This window comes from Thunnus albacares, chromosome 22, assembly GCF_914725855.1.
Source record: "Thunnus albacares chromosome 22, fThuAlb1.1, whole genome shotgun sequence".
In the NCBI taxonomy this organism is placed as follows: Eukaryota; Metazoa; Chordata; class Actinopteri; order Scombriformes; family Scombridae; genus Thunnus; species Thunnus albacares.
This window is the reverse complement of record NC_058127.1, coordinates 24,478,815-24,494,931: the sequence shown is the minus strand read 5'-3', so window position 1 is coordinate 24,494,931 and position 16,117 is coordinate 24,478,815. Positions and strand designations below refer to the sequence as shown.

General features: G+C 39.5%; 1 protein-coding gene across 5 annotated transcripts in view; it reads right to left on the bottom strand.

Annotated features, from left to right (window-relative positions):
* pde5ab (phosphodiesterase 5A, cGMP-specific, b) overlaps positions 1-16,117 on the bottom strand; it is a 95,392-nt gene that overhangs the window by 22,831 nt on the left and 56,444 nt on the right. For all 5 annotated transcript variants that reach the window (XM_044341138.1, XM_044341137.1, XM_044341135.1 and 2 more), the window contains 4 exons: positions 10,930-10,997; positions 3,764-3,872; positions 3,591-3,675; positions 2,107-2,282 (listed from right to left, as the gene is read on the bottom strand). In XM_044341138.1, coding sequence (XP_044197073.1) covers positions 2,107-2,282; positions 3,591-3,675; positions 3,764-3,872; positions 10,930-10,997 — 438 coding nt within the window. The remainder of the gene's footprint in view (positions 1-2,106; positions 2,283-3,590; positions 3,676-3,763; positions 3,873-10,929; positions 10,998-16,117) is intronic.

Here is a 16,117-nt window from a genome sequence, read left to right as displayed (position 1 = left end):
AACCAAGTACAAAATAGTATCAACATTTATCCAGTCAAACAATACCTGCATTCAATCCTTTTTGAACCCAGATCTAGAAAAAAAGACTATTTGTATGGTTTTGCTCACAGCCAATTACTGCAAGCTACATGTGATTGGCCCACTACCACAGCAGCTATGACCCATACAGTCCGTGGTGGTGAAGTCAAGCGTTGTGTATTTGACAGAGGTGGCAGTTTAGTGTACAAGAGATGCCACAAATATAAATATTTTAATAATTTGAACACTTTCAAAATGTATTTGTGTAAAAATCATTTGGATGGGGAGGAGTGGTGGCATTTTACGCAGCAGAATGCTTCCATTCACATGATGGGTATTAAATGAAGTAGAAAAAAAAAAAGGTATCGAATGTACTCTGCTGGTATTGGTATCACCTTAAGGGTACTGGTATTGGTGCTGGCACTATAAATGATACACTGCCCTAGGCATGACAGAATTTTGTCCATCTGCCATAAAGAGTAGCACATAGCCATATCCCCTATAGGAGCCATCTGGGACTGTCTACACTCAGTGGATGAGACAGTTCCAAACAGGGCTTCAGCAGCCACATACAACTGAACTGAGACCCAGAGGCAGAGTAAACAGGAGAGAGACAGAACAGTCCAGACCAGTTGGAGGGAGGCCTAGATGAACTGGGTAAAGTGGCAGAGGAGGTGGGCGTCAGCTGCAACCGAGAGGAGACGTCACCTCTGACACCCTGAAGCTGACAGCTCTGCCATGGAAAACACACGCTGAAAACAGCAAGAGTGTATGGTGTGTGAGCATGTGTGTGGCTCAGAGGAGTAGAGAGAACGAGTATATAAGACTGCAAAGGCGTAATAGTGAACTGTGTGTGTGTGTGGGCTGAGTTATAATGAATGCATGCTTTGCTGACTGTCTTTCACAGAAGCTGAAAGCAGGAAAGTGTCAAGAAGCAGCTTGAAAATTCCCTCTGCATCGCCTCATCACTGTCACTCACACACCCACAAATAGCTCTATCAGTGATGCTCTCACACACACTGTACTTTCCTGTACTTTTATACTTGTGAGGACCTTCGCTGCCATTACACACTCTTGCTTAACTCACAACTACACATTCCAGATCTTATCCAAACCTTAACCTAAACCTCTAACCTTTACCCTAACACAGAATCTTTGAAGATGTAACTAGCCAAATTGTCTTCTCCTTCTAAAGGAGACTATCAATGCCTGAAATTCAAACCGGTTCCTCACAAAGATAGAAGTACAACAGAACACACTGTGAGTTCTGAGATTAAATATTTTTAGTTTCAGTCTTTATGTCTTTGTTTAGCTCACATCTTGTGAAAAATCAGCTCTAGTTGAGTTGTCTGCCTCTGATATAGTGATTTGCTACATGTTATTTCTTACTTGTTACATACTTGTTGTTGACCAATACTACTCTTTTGTAGCTGACACTATTTCAGTAAAGCAATATGTGCAGTATGTGATGATGCAACATAAATAATGCCATCCCCCTGGTACCAAGTAATACTTGCAACTACAGAATTGACCTGAGATTGCTAACTAGGACCAGAATGTACTGAAATCACAGTGTAAAGATCTTAGTAGGAATTTGTGGTTCTCAAAGTGGGGTCTGGGAACCCCAGGGGTCCTTGAGGGGGTTCCAGTGGGGCCCCAGCAAAAAGGGGAATAATTTATTTCCACTATAATTCCATCCATATGTAACACAATGACAGAATGTATGACTGTCTTGGTCATGGGTTTCATACACTTTCTGTGATAAAACATCTAAAAGCAAAGATCTTATCAGATGGGACCCCAAGACAAAGTCCTATCAAATGGGGATCTGTGGTCTAATTTGTTTCAATTCAGGGGTCCTTAACATGAAAAAGTTTGAGGACCACTGGATTAGACAATTTAGTGTTCACACACAAACATACACCATGTCTGATGCACACACGCACACATTAGATTTGTCCCAGTAAATATCCTAATTAGACAGTTTAAGGAGCCACAGAACACACACACATACACACACACAGGCAAAAATGAAAACAGTCCAGTGGGAATATCTGATGCGTGTGTGTGTGTGTATGTGAGGCCGACCTCCAGAGTGACCTCCTGCTTGGCCATGGCTCTCTCCACTGTTTCGTACATCTGTGTGTTCTGGATACCGAGACCACAGAAGATGGCAAATGCCTCCAGGAACTGTTCATCATTCCTGTTGAAGGCCTTCACGCTGCCCGACGCTTCATCCATCTTGTTCACCAACTGACAAACACCTACATGCACACACAAAGGCATACATTGATACTTCTGGTCACAAACCCTGGCTTGGTCTCATTTTTATTGGTTTCATGAGCCGTGATTTACATAAACCTTCAGTCCAAGCAAGACTAACAAGATCTTAGATGACCTTCTGTTGACATGTCATGTAGCATTTCATAGCAAACTCCACAAGACACCTTTAAAGTGGCTCCTGCTCCATTACCTTATCTTATCTCATCTTAAGGCCTTGTCTTGTCCCTCAAAATTGAGTTAGAAGACTTTCAATATCTCAGTTTTGTGCTTATATGTGACACATTACTGATTTAATGTATTGAATCAAATTATCACACAGCAAACCTGGGACCAGGCAGTATACTAGCAGTAAAATATATAGTGCTGGAAGAATGGGGGGCTAATAGAACCTTATCTATACACTGAGTGCCCTAACAGGTTAATCTGGCCATGGTGTTAGCACAGACAACTGGTTCTGTCTTATCAACCTGCATTAACATTATAGTACAGGTGAGATTTTGGAGAATATAGTTAAAATGATAAGTTATCTCATCTTGCACAACATGTAAATAAGTAATAACATTATCATAAAATGAGATACAATTATTTCAAGTTTTTGTTTACACCTAGACACAAACCTGTGCATTTAGGGAGATGGAACAGAATATTGCATCTCCAATGCTAATGTATTCATGAAGTAGATATTAATGAGTCTGAATTAATCTGTTGGAAGTGAAGGACGAAGAACATTTCATTGTAATAAATTGAGCTGTTTTGATCCTTCTTGTCACCGGGTCTCTTCAAGGTTGGAGGAGAGGCTGGAGGACCTGTTTTATTTGATCAATGAGGGACATCCACGGTCATTAGTCATCTTCATATCCAACTAACTGAGCCGCTATCAGCTAATTATGCTGATGATAATCACTGTGATGGATGGAGTGGCAGGACTATTCATGGACAGATAATACAAGTGGTAATGCTACGCTGGCTTAATGTGTTCTCAGCTGTACGATGTAAGATTTTTAAAGCCTGTAGCCCCTGGTGCTGATGTTCATTACTGCATTGGAAAATAAATGGAACACCACAAAGACAATTTAATTACTCATCATTTGTGGATATATGGGGCTGATACTGGTGTAAAAATACACTTATTTCATGGACCTATTGTCTGTCTGTGGTCTAGTTTTCTCCTTACAGATCTTACTGCAGCTTACTTAAGCTCCTGTCATGAACAGATGAAAAAGAGGAGGTTTAAGCTCAGGTTTAGTACTTCAAAAGGGCGCTCCACCAGAGAAAGAAAAAGATCCTACCAATGACTTTGTCTTTCTTGCCATTCCTGATGGGGGTGCAGAGCAAACTCTTTATCTGGTTGCTGGTGTGATCTGGGTTTTCACTCTGTCAGAGGACAACAGGTGTAATCACTCACTTTGGAAAATTAAAAGAAAAAAAAGAAAAGAGAGGAAAAGAGAAGAAGAATATTTACCGTCCAGGGGAAGCGTTGGTCCTTGGTGACGTCAGCGATGTTGAGAGGCTGCATGGTGTTTTTAACGTACTGAGCGTACATGTAGTTAATCTGACTGACATCACAGTCCCTGAGGAGAAAAACAACAACACAAACAGCTCCATCATACACCGTAAATAATGGGATTAATTACCAAGCTCAACTACATTAACCTCTGTAACCCTGCTGCACCCATTTGTGCACAAATTGTTTGAACTATAGCACTGAACACACTTATGGTTGCTTGTTTGGGAGGTGCATTGACCTCTTGTTTCTCTGGAGTGTTCTGAATACAGTTATTGTAGTCACATTGGACAAAAGCATCTGCCATGGATTGTTCAAATCCAAGACACTATATTTTAAATTCTAATGTAGATCCAATTTAGGACAGCGCAACAAGCTGTAAACATAATACTGACATATTATAAACTTGATATGACAATAAATGCTCCACTATGTTTACCAGCTAGTCACTAACTTTGTCTGTCTGAAAACAGTTGCCTGCTGCTGCTGCTGCTGTAAAATGAGGTTGATGAGAGTGTTAAGTAGGGAACCGAAACAGTAAAAACGTGGGCGGTAAAACCAGAACAATGCTAAAAGAGGCTAAAATAAGTTGGGTTGGATCCAATGTTAGTATATAAATAATGATTAGTGCAGCATTAAAATTTCACTTAATGGTGTGTTGCTGTAAATTATGCCCTTTTTTGTCAACTGATTAGACATCTATCTAGAATAATAGATACTAGACTACTGACTTCTTAGTTCTACTTATTTGGAACAGAAACAAAGACACTATTTATAGAGGAAAGACCACATCTGGTGTTTAAAACAGTGCACATTAAAGTTGTTATGAGATGAGTATTTTTGGAGTCACTTTATAGCCACACTAGCAGTGTAGCTGAAGGGATGCTGATAACGGTCAGATGTGAAATCTCTTGACAACTATTGGATGGATTGACATAAAACTAATACAGATATTAATGTCTACACAAGATTAATAACTTTTCATCTTGTGCCAATTATCAGGATACATTTTTTGTCCAATACTTTAGTTAATAATCAAATACTTGCAAAACTAAGGAAAGGTCAGCTGTACTTTGTATTTAGTGTATTTTAGCTAATTAACAAATGTTAGCGTACTATACACACACACAGCTAAGATGTAAACATGCTAAACATTATGTTCTCTAAACATCAGCATGTTAACATTTAGCATGTTAGCATAATGCTGTTAGCATTTAGCTGTGCCTAACCCAGCTTCACAGAGCAGCTAGCATGTAGTCTCTTAAATCTTGTTGAATAAGTCTGTACAGAGTGGATGAAAAAAAGATTTTTCTGCGATTCATTTCAGTTTGTCACTTTCAGTAATGCTCTCAGAGAAACTTCAGTGATCGTTTTTGACTGTCCCTTTACACATTTGCCCAGCTCTTCTTTTAAACCAGCAATCATTATAACCATAAAACTGCTTCCTACAGCTCCAGGCTAACAGCACCAAATACTAAAACATCTGCTGGTTAATGAGAGAACTGCAGCCTGAAAGCTGCACCTGAGTCCACCCTGCACTCTGGCTCAGGTCTGAGAGCTAAGCCGTCAGTCACGTCTGTCAGCGCTTAATAAGCCTGTTTGTTATCTTTAGTCGCTCCAAGTCCAACCACAGAGTCAGCTATAATACTGCATGATAAATGATGGAAAATGGATATATAAACATAACATGAGGTTGAGGCAAAAGCCAGTGGATTTTGGCTGTAATGCTGCGGTGCGATGGTATGTGTGTGTGTGTGTGTGTGTCTCAAGGAGAGAGGGAGTAAATATTAGAGTGTGTGTTGGTGGATGACAGAGAGAACGACAAATAGAAAACTTGTGTTTCGGTGTGTGTGTGTTTGGGAGAAGAAAAGGGGGAGACAGATGTGTGTGTGTGTGTGTTTGTGTTTTTCTTGGTTTCTGACATCCTATCCATGATCAAAGTTTCATGTTGGATGGCTTCAGGCTAATTATAACAATGTGTGCTGTCCAGACTGGCTTCAACTCAGCACACACACACACTTCAGATGGACATACTGTGCAGTATGTGCATTTGTACTCAACTTTAATCACCCAAACACACTAAAATCCACGTTTCCTCTCCCTCTCTCTGTGATTGACTCAAATGAGGCCACAGTATAGCTACCGGCATCACTAAGAACCATGACGGCGCTACGTTGGCTTTCAATTCAGGACCACAATCAAACTCTAGATCCAGAAAAAAGTTAATTGTCCCACTTTGTCAACTGGAAATGCTCCGCTGTTCAGCTCGACTGAACTTCCTGTTTCAATGAAACAGACACTGTGTCATTGGGAAGCCGTGGCCTGGGGTTAATGTCACTATAAAAAGCCTCCTGCGGTTCCAGCCGGTCAAAGCCAACATCCTGCAGGGCCCTCCCCTCCCTCGTTGGCCCAGTTGCAGCTGCCCAGTTTTGCCGTATCACAGCCCTCACAGCACATACACAAGTGGTATTTAAAGACAGTTATTAGATCTAACAAGGGGAGGAACAGCCATGAGAGCAGTTTATAAAAAAAATGAGATGCGATGGAGGACCAGACAAGATAAGGCATCTGGTTTGTGTCATCCCTGACACTGTTGGTATTTTCAGTAATGACTTTTTTCTTTTTCTCTCGTTTGTCCACTTACAGAGTGAGCTCTGTTCTTGCACACAGAAACAATACCTTCATTTAAAGAATATCCACATACTCGGTTTAAATGCAGTCAAATTGTTCAGATCTTAGAAAACTATATTAAATCTCCTCCTACGAGTTCTGACGGGTCCGTTTGTTTCACCAATAAAAAGAGGGTGACAACTTGTGCTTTCTATCAGGTTTTATTGACTTTATGTCTCTTATCTATATCTCTGGAGCTGGAATTAGTGTGAAAATAGAGTCAATAAAACCTGATGGAAAAAGAGGTTTGTGACTCACAGTAGAATGTACAATACAAAGACATATAACTAGAAGAGTGCACTCAGTAGAGTACAGATTTCTGCCAGATGTGTACACTCAAGATGGCGGCAAAGATAACATAAACTGGGATTTATTCATCTTGTATTGTGCTTAACTTTAGTGGATCATAACATATCGGGTATGGAATTAATCTGCAGATGCAAATGTGGCCAGCAACAGACTAGGTAGGCCTTGTTTTTAGACTAGCCCAAACTTTTGCCTTGTTGTAACGCACTTTATATGGCAAGGACTGCTGAAAAGACAAAAGTCTAAGCTTTACAATAGACTCGTAAGGAATCTTATCGATATTTATTTGAATTCAGAACACAACCTGCTCTCAAGGTACCGAAATTTGGCAGTGATTGATCTAACATGGCAACAACATGGCGTGATTTGGTTGTACCTAGAGAAAACAAGATTCCAAAACCAATAGTGTATAATGGAGCTTTCAATACTTTCTGACTTCCCCACCCTACCCATTGGTTCCTACTATAGATGTAAATCTTTAAAAACCAGTCACAAATACATGGTTTCATTTTTTAAAAAAAGGCTCAGAAGTTTCTCACTTTACTCAAACAAGGTAAATTGTGCATTTATTGGGGACTATTTTCAGCTGCATATAAATACACATTTGGTGCACTAGTGAGCTCTACAGCCAGAAACTGTAGATTAATGACTGTACATTTAGCGGTACTAGTGTGTCCCCATTTCTCTGCAGCTTTGGAGTAGCGTAGCTATTTTCAAAATCATGTAACATTTCCAGAAGATATTTCTGTTAAAGAGTCTGTCTTACAATTCCTGTAATTATAAATCCTTGCTTCTCCATAGAATATCACCACATAGAGTCATATGGATGATCACAGCATATAAACTAGGCTTTGACTGATGTTTGTTTGATGTTGTTTGGAAGATAATGACAGTTCTTCATTGAAGCAAGCTGCAAGCTGAAATTTTGTGCCAATACCCAACATTTGTGAGTTTGATTTCTGTACCAAATGTTATTTTAAGAAAGTCTAGTTTTCAGTGTGTCCTCCAGATTTTAAAGCTTGAGTGAAATCTGATCAGATTCATTACTATCAAATAAATCAGGTTGAGGAATTCTAGCACAGCCAGAGTATTATTAATCACGTATAATCTTAATAAGTAATCCATCAAACTGAAGCATATAGTATCTACTATTTCAAGTGGACTGTACTGACTGGCCAAAATCTAATAAAAGACCACCGAGAGGCCAGAGTTGTTGAACGAATTTTGGGAATGAATATAATTTGAATAGTAAAAAAAAGATACTAATTGAATGCTGAAATTACTATTCAAATGTGTATTTTTTTATTTTTTATGAATGTGTTGGCTGAAATTAGCAAATCTCACCTTGGCCTGCACGCATGTGAAAAGGAAATGCTTCTGTCACACCAGTCTGATGAACAATAACATTTTCCGAGTGTGCCTGAATCACAATCTCACGTTCAATGTGCTAATGTAACGTCACAATATCAGAAATGGCAGAAAGCGTTGTACCCATGGAGATCACTACTGCTGACCGTTTAAGAAGCAATGTATGAAAAGTTTTTGAATTTCCGTCCACAAATGGAAAAAATTTTACAGTACAAGACTTGAGCCTGTGTGATTAGTGCCGTAACCTGCAGTGTGGGGTTTGGACACAGAGCTCCTACTCACGCTATCAACAACTTCATGCTGATAGCAGCATTGGTAATGCTTAAGCCTGTGTATACAGTATATAGGCACACAGTAAATATTAATAATAGGCTTAATTTCAGTATTAGGAATTCAAATATAATTCAAATATTAAAAATAAGAAGGAATGAAATTTGAATTGAATTATAGAGGAAGACTGACAGCACTGATATAAGCCCCATATATTGGGAAGACAATGCAAACACATATACAGTATATACCAAACACACCTGCACACACACACACACACACACACACACACACACACACACACACACACACACAATCCAATTCTGTTGCTTGTGCTGAGATTAAGATTGAATTTTAGACGCTGCGTAGCAACGGGGGAGGCCAGGCCTCCCTGGAGACGAGTGTGGCTGGAGATGGTGGGGTTGAGGGATTTCTATCTATCTCATTGCATCTTAAATCAGATTACAGCTTATTCACTCCTCCTGGCTGGAACGCGAGTTGATGCCAGGAAGCTCTGCAGCTGTAGCCTCCTCCAATCCCTTTTCTTCTTATCCTGACCCTCTACTCATTCTGTAAATGCTTAAATCTGTAAATGCTTTGGTTCTCTGATGGGCTGCTCTATCTTCACTTCTGCCCTTTTTCCTTTGAGACATTTCTTTTTTTCTCTTTAGTGCTTCCTTTTCCTGTTTCTGATAATTGTTCATAATCAGCACAATTATCACTTCTAGGGGAAAAACAGGAGAAAAGGAAAGGTAATTGTGCTATTACTGAACTGCAGTAAGTGGAATATTTCTTCTTCACTGCAAATACAGTTTAATAAGAACACAACAAACCCTGTTTCCAAAAAAATACTTTCATGTACAACTAATTTGCAGTAAGTGTGAAAGCTCATAGTAGTTTGACAAAAATAAATTTTGATTCAAGGTCCACTTACTAACTTTTCCCAAAGCTTACAACCGCATTCACAGTCTTTATGAATGGCAGGAGTTTGCACTGTAAAGAATAAACTGCTGATGAAGACTGTGAGATATAGTGCCGGTTCAAGAAAAAGTGAATACATGACTTTTTGTCAAATAACTAAAGTTCAATAGCAAATCCCTTTTTGAATAAACCTAATGTGGCCTGGAGTGCATTTTGGATTCACAGGGAAATGTTTATATTGAACATATCTGCAACCTGATCACTGTCAATATATTTCATGTCTTTTTATCAACAGTATCCTCTCCTGCAACCAAAGCAGGGTTAATATCTTTAATAGACATGTTAGTAACAGCACTTGGTTAAGGTTAAGGAAACATAATAATAATACTACTACTAATAATAATAATAATGATAACTTTATTTGTATAGTACCTTTCATAGAAAAAAATGCACCTCAAAGTGCTTAAAAGCAAAAAAAACATAGGTGTTTTGACAAATTACAGAAAAGTCATGACTTTTGTCGAATGTGTGCCCCCAAACTCTGATATCCAAAAGGTGTCTGGAGAGGGGGTTTCAGATGCTGTTTGACGATCCAATATGCACTTTGTTTGAAGTATCTTAATCTCTTAAGAACGTCACAATTCCTGTATTAGTGGATAGTAGGTAAGGTGATTATTTTATGGCACAAAACAGGAAAAGGACACTAGATTTTAGAGAGTTTCTCTTAATGACAGAAAGCTAAGTTTTTATTGGGATGTGACAATATTATGTCCCAAAATTCCTCACATGACCTCTTTAAGTGGCATTGCTAACTGTATTACACAGTACAAACACACACAGGTAACATGAACACATATTTCCTGGCTAAAAAGGATTTTACAGCACAGCTCTATCCACTGTAGTAGAAATGCTACTCCACATATGCAACTAATAGAGCTGTCACATGCAATAAGAATGTATGCTGACTTGAAAAAAACTGTCTGTGCGTGACGGACAATTGTTAGACTGTCTTGGAAAGGTCTCGGACTGCCTCCCAGACAGTAAAAGGGCCCATTTTGTCATGATAAACAGGTTGTGATTGAGGAGCTGTCAGATCGACCCTGAAAACAGTGTATCAAGCCAAACGAGCTCAGCTAATGAGAACAAGCGCTTTGAGCCCAAAGCCAATGATTAAATGTCTGGGAAATTGGCAGGTGAAGGAGGTGGGTTACCTCAAAAAGATTCTGAGGGGTTGCAAATCAGCACAGCAAACTTATGAGTATTGGACTGTAACACTGTCTTGTCTTTTCTCTTTCAATTTGAAGTGAATGAATGGGCACAACAAGACTTCCATTACTGCCAAAACATTGCCTTACACCACTCTTTTTCTGCTTCTCTTCTCTGAATGTATGTGATGGTAATGAATCCTTGTGCAAGTGTCTGTTACACAAACGTCATCTAAGAGCTTCTGTGGGCGAGGAAAAGGGCTGTTTGCAAATTCAAGGAAACATTAGCGCTAATAACCGGTGGAACAGCTGGAGTATGCCTCAAGGCCAATCTGCAAGACTTTTAATTTAATAATGGGTTTCAGTTGATGGTGATTGCCTTACCTTTTGGGGGCGTCTAGGACTTCATCCAGCTCCTCGTATTCCATGTGAAAGACACTCGAGAAGGAGTTCTGCAAAGAGAATAAAAGTGAGTTTATTTGTCTGAGATATCACTGACTGAGTGATATAGGACATGCTGGGTGGGGGGCGACTTGTGATTGGCGTAATGCCTTTAGCATCAGGTGGCAACACATGAATACATGTGCTTGTTTTGGTCTAGTTTTGAATCTCATACAAACGTACTCCATGCTTTGCTGCAGGTCTACCCATTGTGTTCTCTGGACATATCAACTTCTTCATTCCCTTCAATTAAGCCATTATAGCTAAACGCAACATCCATATATCGTCAATTAAGCAGTGGTATCGTGCACATGTCTCCCAGCATGAAAAAAAGGGACGTTGATCTATTATCCATCAAGCCTTGCCAGAAGGAGAGTTTATTTCGACATTCCAGTGCTCCTTTTGCCTTTCCCCCCTTATAGGGACTTGTTTTCTCTCAACCTGAACTCCCAACCGCTCGCAAAGGATCCTTTTTCCATTTTTAAGAGGTGGGGACAGGATGTTAAAGATGGACGAGCCCTCTTTGTATTGGAAAAATCTGCCCCCTTACACTTGCATGCACATACACACACCTTCACTCTACCATTAGTTCAACCTGACCCTTTCTAGGTGAGGGTAATAAAGCTGTTTTAAACAGAAAAAGGACCCTGCAATGTTATGACATTAATAGGGGGTTGCTGGCAAGGTGGAAGGTTTATAGCAGGATGACACAGGATAATGGATTTTTTTTTCCTGTGTAGGAATATTGAAATAAATCGAGCTTGTCTTCTCAGAATCTTTGGAAGTATCAGTCAAGGTTTTAAATGTCAAGGAAGGACAAAGGAAAGGTTCATTGGTCATGTCTATGGGGTCTGCTGTCATTTAATGTTAAACAACGTTGTAGTCGAGTCACCAAAGAAGAGTCCGAGTCAAGTTTCGAGTCCCCAGAGTTTGAGTCTGAGTCCAAGTCTGAGTCACCAAAGAAGAGTCCGAGTCGAGTCCGAGTCGGGTCCCCATTACCTGAGTCTAAGTCCGAGTCATCAGGGTTGAGTCTGAGTCAAGTTCTAAGATGGGCTCCAGTGCTCCACTCTGGCATGGTCAAAGAGCTGACATACAAATAAAAAAGGTCCACATTAAACAAAAATGACACAGCATTCACCATTTCACATGAATATTAATGATGCACTGATTGCAATTTTCTTAGCCAATTCTGATTTCTAATTTTTTAAAGGTCTGACCTAACGATTCTGTTTTTTTCTGATTTTCTTTCTTTATTAAGAATTAAAAAAGATTTTTGGGGATTTTTGGACTTAAAGGTATTACAAATTGCAAGCTTTGTGTCTTCTTCACTCACGCTAAAGAACTTCCACACCAACAACATGTTATGTGTGTGTGACTGTACTATTTGTGCGCTGTTTGTGTGACGTCTGTGCCGCAGCTGCTGCTATGTGCGTGACATGAACCATAGTGGAATATCTGACTGGCAAAAAATCGTATACATGAGACAGATCTGCCAGTCATTGATGGCTAATCAGCTGAAAACCATCCGTTTTAGATCAGTGGATGATCAATTAGTGCATCTCTAATTAATATAGCTAATATCTTATGCCAAATTGGAAGGGCCTGTTACAAAAAAACTAACAAAAACACGCAAAAAAAATTTTATTTCTTTATCAATTAACAAGTCTGAGTCCTCATCTCCAACTTCCGAGTGAGTCAATACTCAAGTCCAAGTCCGAGTCCAAGTCATCATTGCTCAAGTCCAAGTCGAGTCACGAGTCCTGAAAATCAGGACACAAGTCAGACTCGAGTCCGAGTCCTTGACTAGAGTACTACAGCACTGATGTTAAATCATAGATCTCCAGTCATTTTCTCAATCCACAACACAACAAAGTGATTTATGTGTTTAATAGTAGAGCTAATCATTGGAGAAAGCAGACAAAGGTAAGAAATTTGAGACCGTCCTCACCAGAAAAATGACAGCACTGGTCAACAAAGCTTGGGTTTGACAAAAACACCACAATTCATATCTTGAGACATAAAAATTAATGTTGGTTTCCTGTAAACAATCTTTTCCTACTGTTAACAAAGTAGGTTTTAGCCATAGTAGCGATTTGGCTGTATGGATGGTAATGTTGTCAAGTTGTTCCCACTACTTTGTTCCAGACCCCAATTTTATTAACTACTGAATGAATTGCAATGAAATGTGGTACAGACATTCATAGTCACCAGAGGACGCATCCTAAACACTTTGGTGATTCCCTGACTTCTCATTTAGAGCCACTAGCAGGTCAACATTTTTACTTATCCAGTGAAATATCTCTACATCTACCAGATGGATTGGCATAAATATGTTAGACATTAAAGGTTTCCTGCTGATGAATTCTACTGACTTTGGTGATCCTGAGTACTACTAAGGTTTACATTCGTGGTTTTAAGTGAAATGTCTTGACAACTATTGAATGGATTACCATGAAAATTGGTACAGATATTCATATTCCCCAAAGGATGAGCTGTACCAAGTCTACCATCATCACAGGGTTAAAATTTCAACTTGTCCAATACTTTGGTTTATGACCAAATATTTGGTAACTAATGCCATTTCCATTAGCTTTAGCTTTACTTGTGTCTATTGTTGTGGTGTTGTTTTTACCATGGTGAGTGCCTCTCAGAACCACAGAGTGGAAGGAGAGTGTGGAAAACATCTTTACCTACTCCAAGGGGCATGGTCCACATCTGTGATGAAGGCCATCAGCCAAAATGAGTTGGTCTCACAAAAGAAGTTGTTCTTTCTACTACATGTGTGGCTGGAGTTTTGGACCTTTCAAACATCTGCATGTTAGCATTTTCATTGTGAGCATGTTGCCACACTGATGGTAGCATTTAGTGCGAAGTACAGCCTAACAGAGCTGTTAATGTGGCTGTAGACTCTTAGTAATGTTTTAACCATGACCACGTTCTTTGCATCTCTCCCTAAACCAAGAATTTTCAGTTGCTTAAACTTTACCACATCTTAACCACAGATGTTGCAGATCAGAAAGTCTGAGTATGAGTTGTCAAAACAGTCAAGTGGATTGTTTTGGAAGGTAGTGATATGTCAAAAATCAAAGAAAGGATGATAAGAAGCTTCTTTTAAAGAAAGACAGGGAGAATAAAGAGAGAATAGAAAACAGCAGGTGGTTTAACAACTGTTGAGATTGCTACAACATACACACACACATACACACATACACACACACACAAACGCGCTGTCTAATATATTGCAGACTTGTAGCCAATTCTAGATTTATTTCTACAGGGGGAGAGTTAAACAACACAGAAGAGCAAAACAGAAATCCCAGTGGCGAGCCAGATGTCAAACCCTATCACATATCATTCACACACACAAACACAAAACAAACACACACTCATGCACGCACATCATACGCATGCTAGCAAACACAGACATATTGTATTATGCACACACATGCAAACACATACTAACAAAATGCATACGGTGCACACACAAATATGAATGCAAATATGTTACACACACCATATACATGCATGCACAAGCAAAGCACTAATTATTTTATGCACACACATGTGTACACACCTGCTCATACATGTACATACGAAAATACATCACACACATACTGCACAGTATCACTCAAAAGTTTGGACACACTTTCTCATTCAAGTGAATAGGAAGGTGTGTCCAGACTTTTGACTGGTATTGTACATACTGGTTCCATTGAACATAAGCATACACAAAGACACACGCACACACACAAACACACAGCAGTCTTTCCAAATAGATGCCACACACACTCCAGTAAAATGAAGTGAGCCAATGCAGGCCAACGTCTTAAAAATTCTTGTGTTATTGTTGATTTGCTCAGTGTTAAAGACCAGCACTGTTATTTACTAGACTTCCTACAGGAAAGCACCTATCCTAGAAGAAAAGTTATGTTAAAATCCACAGACCTGTGGGTTCCACTTGAGAAACTACAGACATTAAACACTGACACCTGTATACAGAGGGCTGTCTGGCAGATAAGGCCAGTAAAAGTCTCTAATCTCCAAGTAAATGTTTAGTAAGGAAAGAGAGACGAGAGAGAAAGGGGAGGGGTATAAAAGAAAGGGAGACAGCTGGTCTGGCAACCCTGAGGTCATGAGAGGGGCAATCACACACACACACACTGTCTTATAAACTGTGTTGTAACAGAGCCTATGCAGCTCTGTGCATACAAGAAATAAAACATCTTGATTCATAATATTAAAGGATCAGTTCACCCAAGTTTTCTCACTTTGCTTTGTTTTATTTTTCCCAGTTTTCAGATATCGGTCACTGCGATTTCTGCCTCAACCCCCTTACAATGGAGGCTCAACATCTTAATTACTCTCCAGGAGCTCCAGTTCTTTCTTTAATTGTATTCATTGAATATATTCATTCAGCCCCTGTTTCCACCTACTTGCATCTTTCCTTGAATTTGTGCTCAATCTAAAATTTGCATCACATTCCAAAGCCATGCTAACAGCTGTGTAAAGCATAGACTGCAAAAAATAATGGACATAGTCACCATGACAACACCCATGGGTTTGTGGACTCCCGTTTTGAAGCCTTGAATTTGCATTTTGACCGTCGTCATCTTGGATTTTTGGAGTCAGAAGTGACCATATTTGGATGAGAGGGTGGAGCTGACTCTAACGCTAGCTGATGGCTTGGTTAGCACGGTGCATTTACAGTCTATGGTTAACTGTGATAATGCTAATGCTATTGCTAACATCGATAGTGAAAAACAGGCTTAAACTGAAAAAAACTGAACATCCGACTTGACCTTTTTAGGCAACTAAAATGTTACAATTCACTTTCATGAACTGAAAACACACTGAAGTAGCTACGGCTGCAGCTATGCTCTGTGAATCTGGGGTTATGCCATGGTTTCGTTACCTCACCAACGCTGCCACCGTGGTAGCGACTTGTCTGTGATGGCACCCACCTGTCACTCAAAGCGGCCACGCCCTTAATTATGCATATTTTTAAGCCTTAATAAAATTTAAAGAGGTGAGTTATATAAAAATTCACCCCCTGTACAGTTGTCATGACCAGGGAAATTATCAATAGAGACCAAAACCATTTTTTGTACCAGGCTTTAAACGTGTTTATTTC